A 12,546-nucleotide genomic window follows, 5' to 3' on the forward strand; every position below is an offset into this window, starting at 1 on the left:
CTCCTTTTGTCAGCCCACTTGAGCGATGTAGTACTCTATAAGTCTGCTGCCCATGCTCCTTTTGAAAATCTGTCTATTTTCCAAGGGAAAGCACATATAAAGATATTTGCTTTTTGCTGTGTCACTGCCCTGCTGACCTGTGCATCAGCACAAAGTAAATGACATATGGGGCCCAAAGAATTGTTCTGCAGGTCTTTTCAAGGTTTTGCATACTAGTGCAAGACAAGTCCAAGAGTTAAATCCGGAGTTGGACCTATTTGGATATAATTGATATCGGTACCATGTCGAAGCATTGCTTAAATCTGTATTTTTTTGTCTTCGTGCATCTTCTTAGACATCTGTGCTGCCTCTTGTACCATGTGCAGTCTGAGACGGCTACACAGCTACAGTACATGCCACATCAGGAATCAAACTGTTGAGTAAGCAATCCCAGAGTCCACCCAGGCCTCCTCACACTCTTGACTCCAATGTCAATGTCTTTGTTTCTGCTGCTGCCGTACCCTATGCCTTCTCCCTATCACTCCACCCAATTCTTCTGCCATAAATGTGTCTATTTGGGTTCTCGAAATGTACTCAAACAATGGGGACACATTTTCTGGATCCTCTTCTGAAATGTCTCTGATGTACTGGTATTTTTCTGTGCAAGACCTCTACAGCCTTGCAACAAAATGGTAAGGCAGGAAATTAAGGTGGACAGGACCAGTTACCCTAAATGGCTGGTCTGTCCTAATGCAGTAGTTTCAATACTGCCTGATGTTGGAGTCAACTGAGGCTCTGCTATTGGGTCCGCCAGCTTTCCCTACTCTTTAGATGTGGTGGGGCAATGCAGAGAAGGGTGGACTGGACTTTTGATGTTTTTTGGCAAAACTCCTGTTACTCCCCTCCTCCAAATCATGTGTCAAATAAACATATTTCTACATGCAAGTCCTGAATTAAGCTTGTTGACAGCAGGTCAACAAAGGCCTTATAAACCGACTCATTCTTTTGTTATGCTGTTTGGAGAACCAAAAACAACAAGCATTGGCAAAGTCAATATGCCTGACTTGATGGCTATGATACTTCTGGTTAGAGGATTAATGATTTTTTATTTAGATTTGTTTACAAACATATGGAAAATATTAAGGGATAAAAGTGGGAAAAAATGATGTTGCCTGAATGTGGCTCTAATTTGTTTGCAAAAAAAATATGTTCAAAATCAAAATTTGCACTGTGGACCCCAGCTTGGTGTGTGCTGCGTAGGTAATAAGTGGCCCAACAGCACTAGCCGCTAACAGTGCGATTTGAAAACTAGGTGAGAGGCCCGATAGCACTGTGTAAAGAATTAAAGATAAAAAATAGAAACAAAAGGGAGGCTATAAAAGAAGTAAAGGGAAAACTAGAAAAGTGGATCTCTAGTCCTAGCTTTAAAGCATGCTCATTTTCAAGAGGATATGCAAGTGTTGAGAAAAATGTCAACTCTCACAGCAATAGAGGCAATGGCTATAGCTGCCCCATTGCCACAGGCTGTAAGCTGTTGTGGATGGCAGAAAAATGTGAATGGCACTTGAACAGTTCCAATGGCTGTAAATGCTAAGAGAGGTGGGCGGGCTCTTGAAAGCCTGAGCCTGGCTGGAACCAGATGCCTGGCTCTGGCCCTCCTGGATCCTTGAGGCCAACAAGAGCCGAGCCCAACCACTCCCTCTAAGACAGGGTCAGTGGACAGAGATTGTGAAAGCCAACATTGTTTTAAACTGATGCATTGTCTTTTGGCAATACTATAACAAGAGTATGCAGTTCCTTCCAAGTATGCTGGGCCTATGAACGCTCCTGCCCACCCCCTCCTTTTCTTGTGAGATATCTGACCAGTAGACACTGTGTGTCCATGCTGGTGTTTCAGAAAGTTTTAACAAAGTGTTGGCGATCATAGTCTGTGAAAACCAGCATTGTGTTAAAACTCTAAAAAAAACACCAACACAAAGCCGACGACTCTCTCACAGCAGGAAGAGTACAGAGGGGGAGGAGGGTCAGGTAGGGCTGCAGCCTTGGCATTGTTTTTACGCAGATGCTGGTAAATAAGAGGTGAAGGGGTGAGGGCGAGAGGTAAAAGCATCGTTTCTTTCAGTACAAGTTAATCATAATGTGAGATTAAAAAAACAAAAAAAACATATATTTTCATGGTTGCCATACTGATTTCTTTTTCCCCTAAAAATATAAAAATAGAAAGCGGAAATCACCTCGGGGCAAACACCGGCATTGAGAGTAATGTCTGCCCCGCGGCAATGTCCGACATCACCTGGCAGACAGCTAAAGCTGTAAGCGGGGCCGGCTTTAGGGCAGTGCGACTGGTGCGGACGCACTGGGCGCTGACCTGTGGAGGGGGTGCAGACCTCAGGGGGTGTGCTGTGTTTAGCAATAACTTATGATTGAAGAGATGAGGGGCACTTATGCCGGTGGTAGTGAGAGAATCCAAGGAGACGGTCATGGGGTCTGAGGGCGCTAAAACCGATCGTCGCACCGGGCGCCACCAGTGCTAAAGCCGGCCCTGGCTGTAAGGCCAACCATAAAATAATAGGATGATCAATTTCAGAGAATAAAATACTGACAGAAATTTTGAAAAATGTTGTCTGTGTTGTAAAATATAATAGACACTGTCCTTTGCACAAAAAGTACTCTCTACTGTGACTTACTCCCATCCACATGAAAACAACAGTTTGTACAACAGACCACTTGCAACAACAAACAAGTACAGGTATTTGAGACCACAGACTAACATACCAGAGGGCAGTTCATCCCGGAGAGATTCCAGCACTTTTGATTTGTAAAGGGAGTGGAACTGGAGACTTTCCTAAAAAAAAAAAAAAAGGACAGAGAAGATTCCATAAATGAACTGATACACGAATATGATTGAAGTTGATACTTTCAGCAAAAGAAAATCACTTTGTCAATGAATTGGTTACAAATTCTTTGAATAAGGACTGTCTCCTTGGTAACAGCTACCAAGAACCCCACTCTATCTATTAACGTTCACTTACATTGGGTGACATGGTTTACTGCAAAACCACTGAGTTGTTCTTTTAAAAAAAAAGCTCTGCTGTCTATTACAGAGAGGCTGGGTACAAATTCGGATTAAATGCCTCGAGGGCTGTGCATTGTCCTTGTCATTGCAGTAAAGTGCTGTTTTACTTGCTGCATGTAGGTGCATGTCTTTAATCTTTAATTTGTATGCAAGTGTCAATTAGCAAGCAGTGTTAGCGGCTGTAAAACACTAAAGAATGCCCATAAAAGTTGGAACTGCAGAATATGCAGTACCACCCTCTATTGATCTTTGGAAAGTGTTGCAATGTGTTGTATTGTTAATTTTTAGGGATTTGTTAAGCGCACGTACACCATAAGGTCTCTTGGCGCTTATTGGAGGTTGGTCGCCACCCGAGGTATGATCTAACAATAGGCTTGGGTGAACATCCAAGTTTCCGTTTTTTCTTGAAACCAATGTAGTCCGGCGTTAGTCTGATATCAATCGGTAGAGAGTTCCAAAATTTGGGGCCTAGCATAGAAAAACGTGAGCTACCCATTCTCTTGCGCTTAAATCTAGGAGTTGTCAGCAGATTCATTGAAGCTGATGTTAGGTTCCGTTTGGGAAGGTACATTGAAATCTTTGTGGAGATAAATTTAGGGCCCCTATCATGGAGTGCATTGAAAAGCATGCACCTGTCTTAAGCATAGACCGCTGACCCACAGGAAGCCAGTGAAGCTGCTTCATCAATGGCTTAGTTTGGCAGTGTCTTTGTTGCTGGAAGATTAATCTGGCAGCTTGGTTCTGTATCAGCTGCAGTCTGTGGGTTTAATTGACTGGGAGACCTAAATAGATAGCATTGGCATAATCCAGCCTGTACATATTTATGGCCAGCATGATCGCCACACTTGCCTCCTTAGTAAAAAATCCTTTTTTTCTTGAAATTCCTTAGTTGATAGATGCACAATGATGTGACCAGGCTGATCTGTGCGTCCATAGATAGGTTGGCGTCAATATGCATAACAAAAAACAGAACATAGAAGAGGGTTTACAGGGGAAATATATTAATCCTACTTGCCCAGATTCTAACTTTTAGGAAGGAGAAGTGGGCACTGAGTGTATACATGGAGTAGGTCAAGGAAGTCATGCCATGCAGCCCACACCACAGGATATCCTAGTTAGGGCAACTTCCTTTTTTCAGAAAAGTACTGTTGATAAAGGAGTTCATCGCCAGGTGCCTATAACATACAATATTAAAAATTAATTTATCACAAACCATTCTCATTGAAAGACGGGTCTTTGAACCCTGATAATACATTATTGGACAAAAACATCAGAATCTGGTGAACTTTTTCATGTGGATTCCACTTTCAGGTAGGTAAAAAGGTCCATTACATAACGTGGGTACAAAGAGGTCTGAAAGCGCTTGGTATGGAAATGCTGGATGAAACCATTGCCCAATCGAGCCAATCAATGGGCAGCGAATGCACAAGACACATGCTAGACTGGCAAAACAATGTTAATGCTTGAATAGGAGATGGAAAACTGACATAGCTAAGAAAATGGTGCAGAAGGCTAAAGAAGACTCTAGAAATCCAGCAATACTTCAGACACTCCAGAATATATAGGCACCAGTAACCCAGACAAGAAAAGCTGACCAAAACGGCAACATAATGTTGAACACTGGTTCAGCCAGGGAGGAAGTATTCAACTTGAGTATGGAAGTAAGTTAGTCACAGGTATCTGTGGAATTGAGCTCAAATCATAGGTGTGGTTAATAATAATCCATGTTTTCTATACTGAGGAGTTGAGTTCAAGTCGGAATTCCTGTTAATGATGTTGCATGTGGATATGTCAATGGCTGTACTAGTGAGTGAACGGGTGTATGAGTGGCAGTATGGGTGAGCAAGTTGATGTGTGTGTGGATCTATGAATCAGACAGTGGGTGTGTAAGTACTGGTATGAGTCTGTGAATGGGTGTGGCAGTGGGTGTATAAAAGATTCTACAGTGATGTAAGTGGGTGCTGTCATCACTGATGTCATGAGTGATGTCATTTGAGATGCCATCAGTGATGTCACTGGCCTTGTCATGAGTGATGTAATATGTGAGGTCATAAGTAGTGCATTGCAGGGGTGCGAGTTATTGTTAATTCAGCTAACTATAACGGCTGAATTATATATATATCCACGGCTTTATTGTATCCATATGTTGATATATTTACATGTATATACATTTTGAGTATTTACTTTTTGCCCAGTATGTATGTATGTTTACCGATTCACGGTGTGACTCTGCATTAGTTCCTATATTAGGAACCCATTCCAAGATGGCGCCCGTCTTCGTGTTGGTTGGGCTGACCCCTTGTCGATGTTTACTCAAGCACTCACAACTTTATTTAAACTGGAAACATGTTTGTGTTGGTCGATACACTGACGAAGGCGTTAGCCGAAACGTTTGTTTGCTGCTGCGATTAATAAACCCGCTGTTCATCTGCCACTACCTGAGTGCTGTTTTTCCTTTCCCGAGGTTGGAGGGATTTGAGCGTTATATATATACCAAGGGCGTGCTCCGCCCGAAACGCGTCTGGCATTCTACTTGTGTGCCGAGCCAGGCCGATGGAAATCCTTGAAATAAATGGCTTTTGCACGTTGTGAGCGGCTTCGTCTTTTGGAGGCAACTCTTGGTGTTTTAGATGTAACGGCATGCCCTGCCGTGACGGAGCCCCACTGCACATCATGCGGGCCGGTAGTGCGGAAGACAAAGAGGCACTACTCAAGCAGCGTGTCCATTTCGAGGATTTATATTTCCTAAACCTGACTGTGCTGCACATACCCACTGGGGTAATATTAACATTTCACAGGACCAAATGGCGCCCACTGTGGTTTTATCATGAGCGGACTTCACAGACCAGAATACTTTTCAAGCACACGCCCACTGGGGCGGGATATTTAGTGCACAGGTGGTCTGCTCTTGCTGTTTGTGTTTATGCGCCAGTGACCAAGGGCGTGCTCCGCCCGAAACGCGTCTGGCATTCTACTTGTGTGCCGAGCCAGGCCGATGGAAATCCTTGAAATAAATGGCTTTTGCACGTTGTGAGCGGCTTCGTCTTTTGGAGGCAACTCTTGGTGTTTTAGATGTAACGGCATGCCCTGCCGTGACGGAGCCCCACTGCACATCATGCGGGCCGGTAGTGCGGAAGACAAAGAGGCACTACTCAAGCAGCGTGTCCATTTCGAGGATTTATATTTCCTAAACCTGACTGTGCTGCACATACCCGCTGAGGTAATATTAACATTTCACAGGACCAAATGGCGCCCACTGTGGTTTTATCATGAGCGGACTTCACAGACCAGAATACTTTTCAAGCACACGCCCACTGGGGCGGGATATTTAGTGCACAGGTGGTCTGCTCTTGCTGTTTGTGTTTATGCGCCAGTGACCAAGGGCGTGCTCCGCCCGAAACGCGTCTGGCATTCTACTTGTGTGCCGAGCCAGGCCGATGAAAATCCTTGAAATAAATGGCTTTTGCACGTTGTGAGCGGCTTCGTCTTTTGGAGGCAACTCTTGGTGTTTTAGATGTAACGGCATGCCCTGCCGTGACGGAGCCCCACTGCACATCATGCGGGCCGGTAGTGCGGAAGACAAAGAGGCACTACTCAAGCAGCGTGTCCATTTCGAGGATTTATATTTCCTAAACCTGACTGTGCTGCACATACCCACTGGGGTAATATTAACATTTCACAGGACCAAATGGCGCCCACTGTGGTTTTATCATGAGCGGACTTCACAGACCAGAATACTTTTCAAGCACACGCCCACTGGGGCGGGATATTTAGTGCACAGGTGGTCTGCTCTTGCTGTTTGTGTTTATGCGCCAGTGACCAAGGGCGTGCTCCGCCCGAAACGCGTCTGGCATTCTACTTGTGTGCCGAGCCAGGCCGATGGAAATCCTTGAAATAAATGGCTTTTGCACGTTGTGAGCGGCTTCGTCTTTTGAAAGCAACTCTTGGTGTTTTAGATGTAACGGCATGCCCTGCCGTGACGGAGCCCCACTGCACATCATGCGGGCCGGTAGTGCGGAAGACAAAGAGGCACTACTCAAGCAGCGTGTCCATTTCGAGGATTTATATTTCCTAAACCTGACTGTGCTGCACATACCCACTGGGGTAATATTAACATTTCACAGGACCAAATGGCGCCCACTGTGGTTTTATCATGAGCGGACTTCACAGACCAGAATACTTTTCAAGCACACGCCCACTGGGGCGGGATATTTAGTGCACAGGTGGTCTGCTCTTGCTGTTTGTGTTTATGCGCCAGTGACCAAGGGCGTGCTCCGCCCGAAACGCGTCTGGCATTCTACTTGTGTGCCGAGCCAGGCCGATGGAAATCCTTGAAATAAATGGCTTTTGCACGTTGTGAGCGGCTTCGTCTTTTGGAGGCAACTCTTGGTGTTTTATATATATATATATATATATATATATATATATATATATATATATATATATATATATATATATATATATATATATATATATATATTGTTACCACTCTCCTCCTCTCGGACAAGAAACGAGCCGCACTCCAACAGGTAATTTTTCTAAAATTCATTTATTTTCTGGCAGTTCTGACGCGTTTCCGTCGTGTCTCTGACTTTCCTCAGAGAACTTTTGACTTGGCATCTCGCTCACACCAGTCGAGTAATGTCCTTTTCAATTGTTTTCAGCCCTCCAGTGGGCGTTGATTTATTTCTCATGCTGCTTAGCTTTCTGGGACTTGTGGTGTGTTCTCGAGCCCTCCAGTGGGTTGTGCCTTTAATTATTGCCATTTTCACTTTGCATGCTGTTGCTCCCATTACATGCCTCCTTTCAACATCTTTGGGAAACCATACCTTAGCAGTTCTAGGTAGCGCCAACTTGCCCTATACGTTTTCACGGGCTTCCACTTGGTTCATTTTCGGGCAAATTGCGGCGCACTTCCTGGTTGTGCGATCTTCCGGGCGGAACCAAGCCCGTTCACATTGTTACCACTCTCCTCCTCTCGGACAAGAAACGAGCCGCACTCCAACAGGTAATTTTCTTAAAATTCATTTATTTTCTGGCAGTCCTGACGCGTTTCAGTCGTGTCTCCGACTTTCCTCCGAGGACTTTTGACTCTGCATCTCGCTCACACCAGTCGAGTAATGTCCTTTTCAATTGTTTTCAGCCCTCCAGTGGGCGTTGATTTATTTCTCATGCTGCTTAGCTTTCTGGGACTTGTGGTGTGTTCTCGAGCCCTCCAGTGGGTTGTGCCTTTAATTATTGCCATTTTCACTTTGCATGCTGTTGCTCCCATTACATGCCTCCTTTCGACATCTTTGGGAAACCATACCTTAGCAGTTCTAGGTAGCGCCAGCTTGCCCTATACGTTTTCACGGGCTTCCACTTGGTTCATTTTCGGGCAAATTGCGGCGCACTTCCTGGTTGTGCGATCCTCCTGGCGGAACCAAGCCCGTTCACATTGTTACCACTCTCCTCCTCTCGGACAAGAAACGAGCGGCACTCCAACAGGTAATTTTCTTAAAATTCATTTATTTTCTGGCAGTCCTGACGCGTTTCAGTCGTGTCTCCGACTTTCCTCAGAGGACTTTTGACTCGGCATCTCGCTCACACCAGTCGAGTAATGTCCTTTTCAATTGTTTTCAGCCCTCCAGTGGGCGTTGATTTATTTCTCATGCTGCTTAGCTTTCTGGGACTTGTGGTGTGTTCTCGAGCCCTCCAGTGGGTTGTGCCTTTAATTATTGCCATTTTCACTTTGCATGCTTTTGCTCCCATTACATGCCTCCTTTCGACATCTTTGGGAAACCATACCTTAGCAGTTCTAGGTAGCGCCAGCTTGCCCTATACGTTTTCACGGGCTTCCACTTGGTTCATTTTCGGGCAAATTGCGGCGCACTTCCTGGTTGTGGATCCTCCGGGCGGAACCAAGCCTGTTCACATTGTTACCACTCTCCTCCTCTCGGACAAGAAACGAGCCGCACTCCAACAGGTAATTTTCTTAAAATTCATTTATTTTCTGGCAGTCCTGACGCGTTTCAGTCGTGTCTCCGACTTTCCTCAGAGGACTTTTGACTCGGCATCTCGCTCACACCAGTCGAGTAATGTCCTTTTCAATTGTTTTCAGCCCTCCAGTGGGCGTTGATTTATTTCTCATGCTGCTTAGCTTTCTGGGACTTGTGGTGTGTTCTCGAGCCCTCCAGTGGGTTGTGCCTTTAATTATTGCCATTTTCACTTTGCATGCTGTTGCTCCCATTACATGCCTCCTTTCAACATCTTTGGGAAACCATACCTTAGCAGTTCTAGGTAGCGCCAGCTTGCCCTATACGTTTTCACGGGCTTCCACTTGGTTCATTTTCGGGCAAATTGCGGCGCACTTCCTGGTTGTGTGATCCTCCGGGCGGAACCAAGCCCGTTCACATTGTTACCACTCTCCTCCTCTCGGACAAGAAACGAGCCGCACTCCAACAGGTAATTTTCTTAAAATTCATTTATTTTCTGGCAGTCCTGACGCGTTTCAGTCGTGTCTCCGACTTTCCTCAGAGGACTTTTGACTCGGCATCTCGCTCACACCAGTCGAGTAATGTCCTTTTCAATTGTTTTCAGCCCTCCAGTGGGCGTTGATTTATTTCTCATGCTGCTTAGCTTTCTGGGGCTTGTGGTGTGTTCTCGAGCCCTCAGTGGGTTGTGCCTTTAATTATTGCCATTTTCACTTTGCATGCTGTTGCTCCCATTACATTCCTCCGTAAGACATCTTTGGGAAACCATACCTTAGCAGTTCTAGGTAGCGCCAGCTTGCCCTATACGTTTTCACGGGCTCCCACTTGGTTCATTTTTGGGCAAATTGCGGCGCACTTCCTGGTTGTGCGATCCTCCTGGCGGAACCAAGCCCGTTCACATTGTTACCACTCTCCTCCTCTCGGACAAGAAACGAGCCGCACTCCAACAGGTAATTTTCTTAAAATTCATTTATTTTCTGGCAGTCCTGACGCGTTTCAGTCGTGTCTCCGACTTTCCTCAGAGGACTTTTGACTCGGCATCTCGCTCACACCAGTCGAGTAATGTCCTTTTCAATTGTTTTCAGCCCTCCAGTGGGCGTTGATTTATTTCTCATGCTGCTTAGCTTTCTGGGACTTGTGGTGTGTTCTCGAGCCCTCCAGTGGGTTGTGCCTTTAATTATTGCCATTTTCACTTTGCATGCTGTTGCTCCCATTACATGCCTCCTTTCGACATCTTTGGGAAACCATACCTTAGCAGGTCTAGGTAGCGCCAGCTTGCCCTATACGTTTTCACGGGCTTCCACTTGGTTCATTTTCGGGCAAATTGAGGCGCACTTCCTGGTTGTGCGATCCTCCGGGCGGATCCAAGCCCGTTCACATTGTTACCACTCTCCTCCTCTCGGACAAGAAACGAGCCGCACTCCAACAGGTAATTTTCTTAAAATTCATTTATTTTCTGGCAGTCCTGACGCGTTTCAGTCGTGTCTCCGACTTTCCTCAGAGGACTTTTGACTCGACATCTCGCTCACACCAGTCGAGTAATGTCCTTTTCAATTGTTTTCAGCCCTCCAGTGGGCGTTGATTTGTTTCTCATGCTGCTTAGCTTTCTGGGACTTGTGGTGTGTTCTCGAGCCCTCCAGTATATATATTCATATTTCCTCCCCGAAACTTTTTTGTTACAAGGGCAGGAGGTTTGCAATCCCTGCTTGGGCGATGGGCTCCATGAAGACTGATTTACCTCTCATTAAATCCTGCTGTGTTGGTGACTGAGGTTAGGTTGCACAGAAGGAAACTCTTTCATCAAGTAAGCTCTGTCCCAGGTGTGATGAGAGGGCATGTGTGAATACGACCCTTCACAGCATAGTGGCCCTCTCTCAAAACGGGAACATGTATTTCTTTTTTTTTAAATGTCGGGACACTAGGACAGTCCTTGAAAAAAAAAACGGACTGTCCAGGCATATCCTGGACATCTGGTCACCCTAACACAGTTTGCACTGATCTACATACATGTTCGAGGAAATATCTGCATTTATTCAGACTAGGAAATACATAGACCATTCCTTACTAAAAGCACAATGTCATTGTTTAATCATCAAACTATAAGATCATCTACATGGTCAAGGCAAATCTGCCCTGTTAACAAATATCACTTTGATCCAGTGTGAAAGCTGATCAGTCTTTACACAATAAAAAATCTAACATGATAATGAAATTTCACAAAGGAAATACAGGTGCACTGCGAACACGGAAGAGAAACACATGAAGTAATGAGTAAAACAAGCACTGTAAAAGTTTGCTCAGACTTTAGAAAGTGAAGAAAACATATATTGAGTGTCTAACATGCTAACAGTTCGAATTTTTACGAGTTCAAGAACATGCTGAAGATCAAATAATTCATAAAATGTATTTTCTACAATTATGCGAATTAATCAGAAATTAATACAATTTGACAGCTTAATTGAAGCTTTAGTTATCATCATGTGAACATAATGATTCTGAATGTATTTTGAATTAGCAAACCATGTCAATTACTCTAATTGTAATGCATCATTGACTTTGAAAAGAGGTGCAATTCTTTAGTGCAAGAATGTAGAACGTGGACATTTTGTGTGAATACCCTTTAGAACATATACGACGGAGATTTACAAAAATGAAAAAAATATTTATGATTATTAGCTAAAGTTGCGTGCTAGTACTTTGAAAATGTGGCCATACTTGCAAATGTTGCATTCTGTACTTTCTCATTGAAGTTGGCAACAATTGATACTTGTTGCTCTATAACAAACGGATTTTATGAATGAGACCGGTCTGTCACTTGTATGCAAAACGCTGTATTCATGAACATTCCTCTATGAACTAAACCTGTGTATTAAGGATGGACAACTGGTTCCCATGAGCAACGTGTGAAAAACCAACATGGATGGGTCCGTTTAGTAATAAATTAAACTACTAAGTTTCAAGAGTGCCCAGGAACATTTTCCGCTGTATCAACTTACATCACAAAGCTAGGAAGCCCGTCTTTAATGGCCTAACAAAACTACATGTCCCAGAATGCAGAGTGCTGTAGGCTGGGAAAAACGGTATTTTCTCATGTCACACACAGGCTAAGAGGGCTAGAGGGCTAGAAGAAGATGTGCTTCCAAACCAGATCAAACAAGGTCATCTGATTTTTCTCTACCTAAAATGCCACACTTAAGCACACCGAAAACATGGAAATGTCGCACAGTGGTATATAGAAAACTTGACAGCTATGTCCTAGAGACAGTTACAATTATGTGGAAAAAGTACATTTTTAACACATTCCGTTGCAAAAAAAAACCCAGCAATAACGGGAGTAATTGTATTAGCCTTAAGAGGGAATTTAATGGCTAAATTAGATGCAAACTGCTGCCGAGCTTGAACCACGGACGGGTACATTAAGGTTTTGGTGTTAGTAATTAGATTTAAATGAATTAGAGAGTGTGTACAGAAGACGGTAGGAAAGCGGGGGCATCTTCATCAACCAATTTTATAATATTC

At 44.3% G+C, this 12,546-nt stretch overlaps 1 protein-coding gene across 2 annotated transcripts in view; it reads right to left on the reverse strand.

Moving 5' to 3' along the window:
- The window catches only part of ADAM22 (ADAM metallopeptidase domain 22), a 1,243,161-nt gene that overhangs the window by 503,175 nt on the left and 727,440 nt on the right, over positions 1–12,546 (reverse strand). For both annotated transcript variants that reach the window (XM_078663588.1, XM_078663589.1), the window contains one exon: positions 2,755–2,824. In XM_078663588.1, coding sequence (XP_078519714.1) covers positions 2,755–2,824 — 70 coding nt within the window. The remainder of the gene's footprint in view (positions 1–2,754; positions 2,825–12,546) is intronic.

Source organism: Lissotriton helveticus, chromosome 10 (genome assembly GCF_964261635.1).
Source record: "Lissotriton helveticus chromosome 10, aLisHel1.1, whole genome shotgun sequence".
NCBI classification, from domain to species: Eukaryota; Metazoa; Chordata; class Amphibia; order Caudata; family Salamandridae; genus Lissotriton; species Lissotriton helveticus.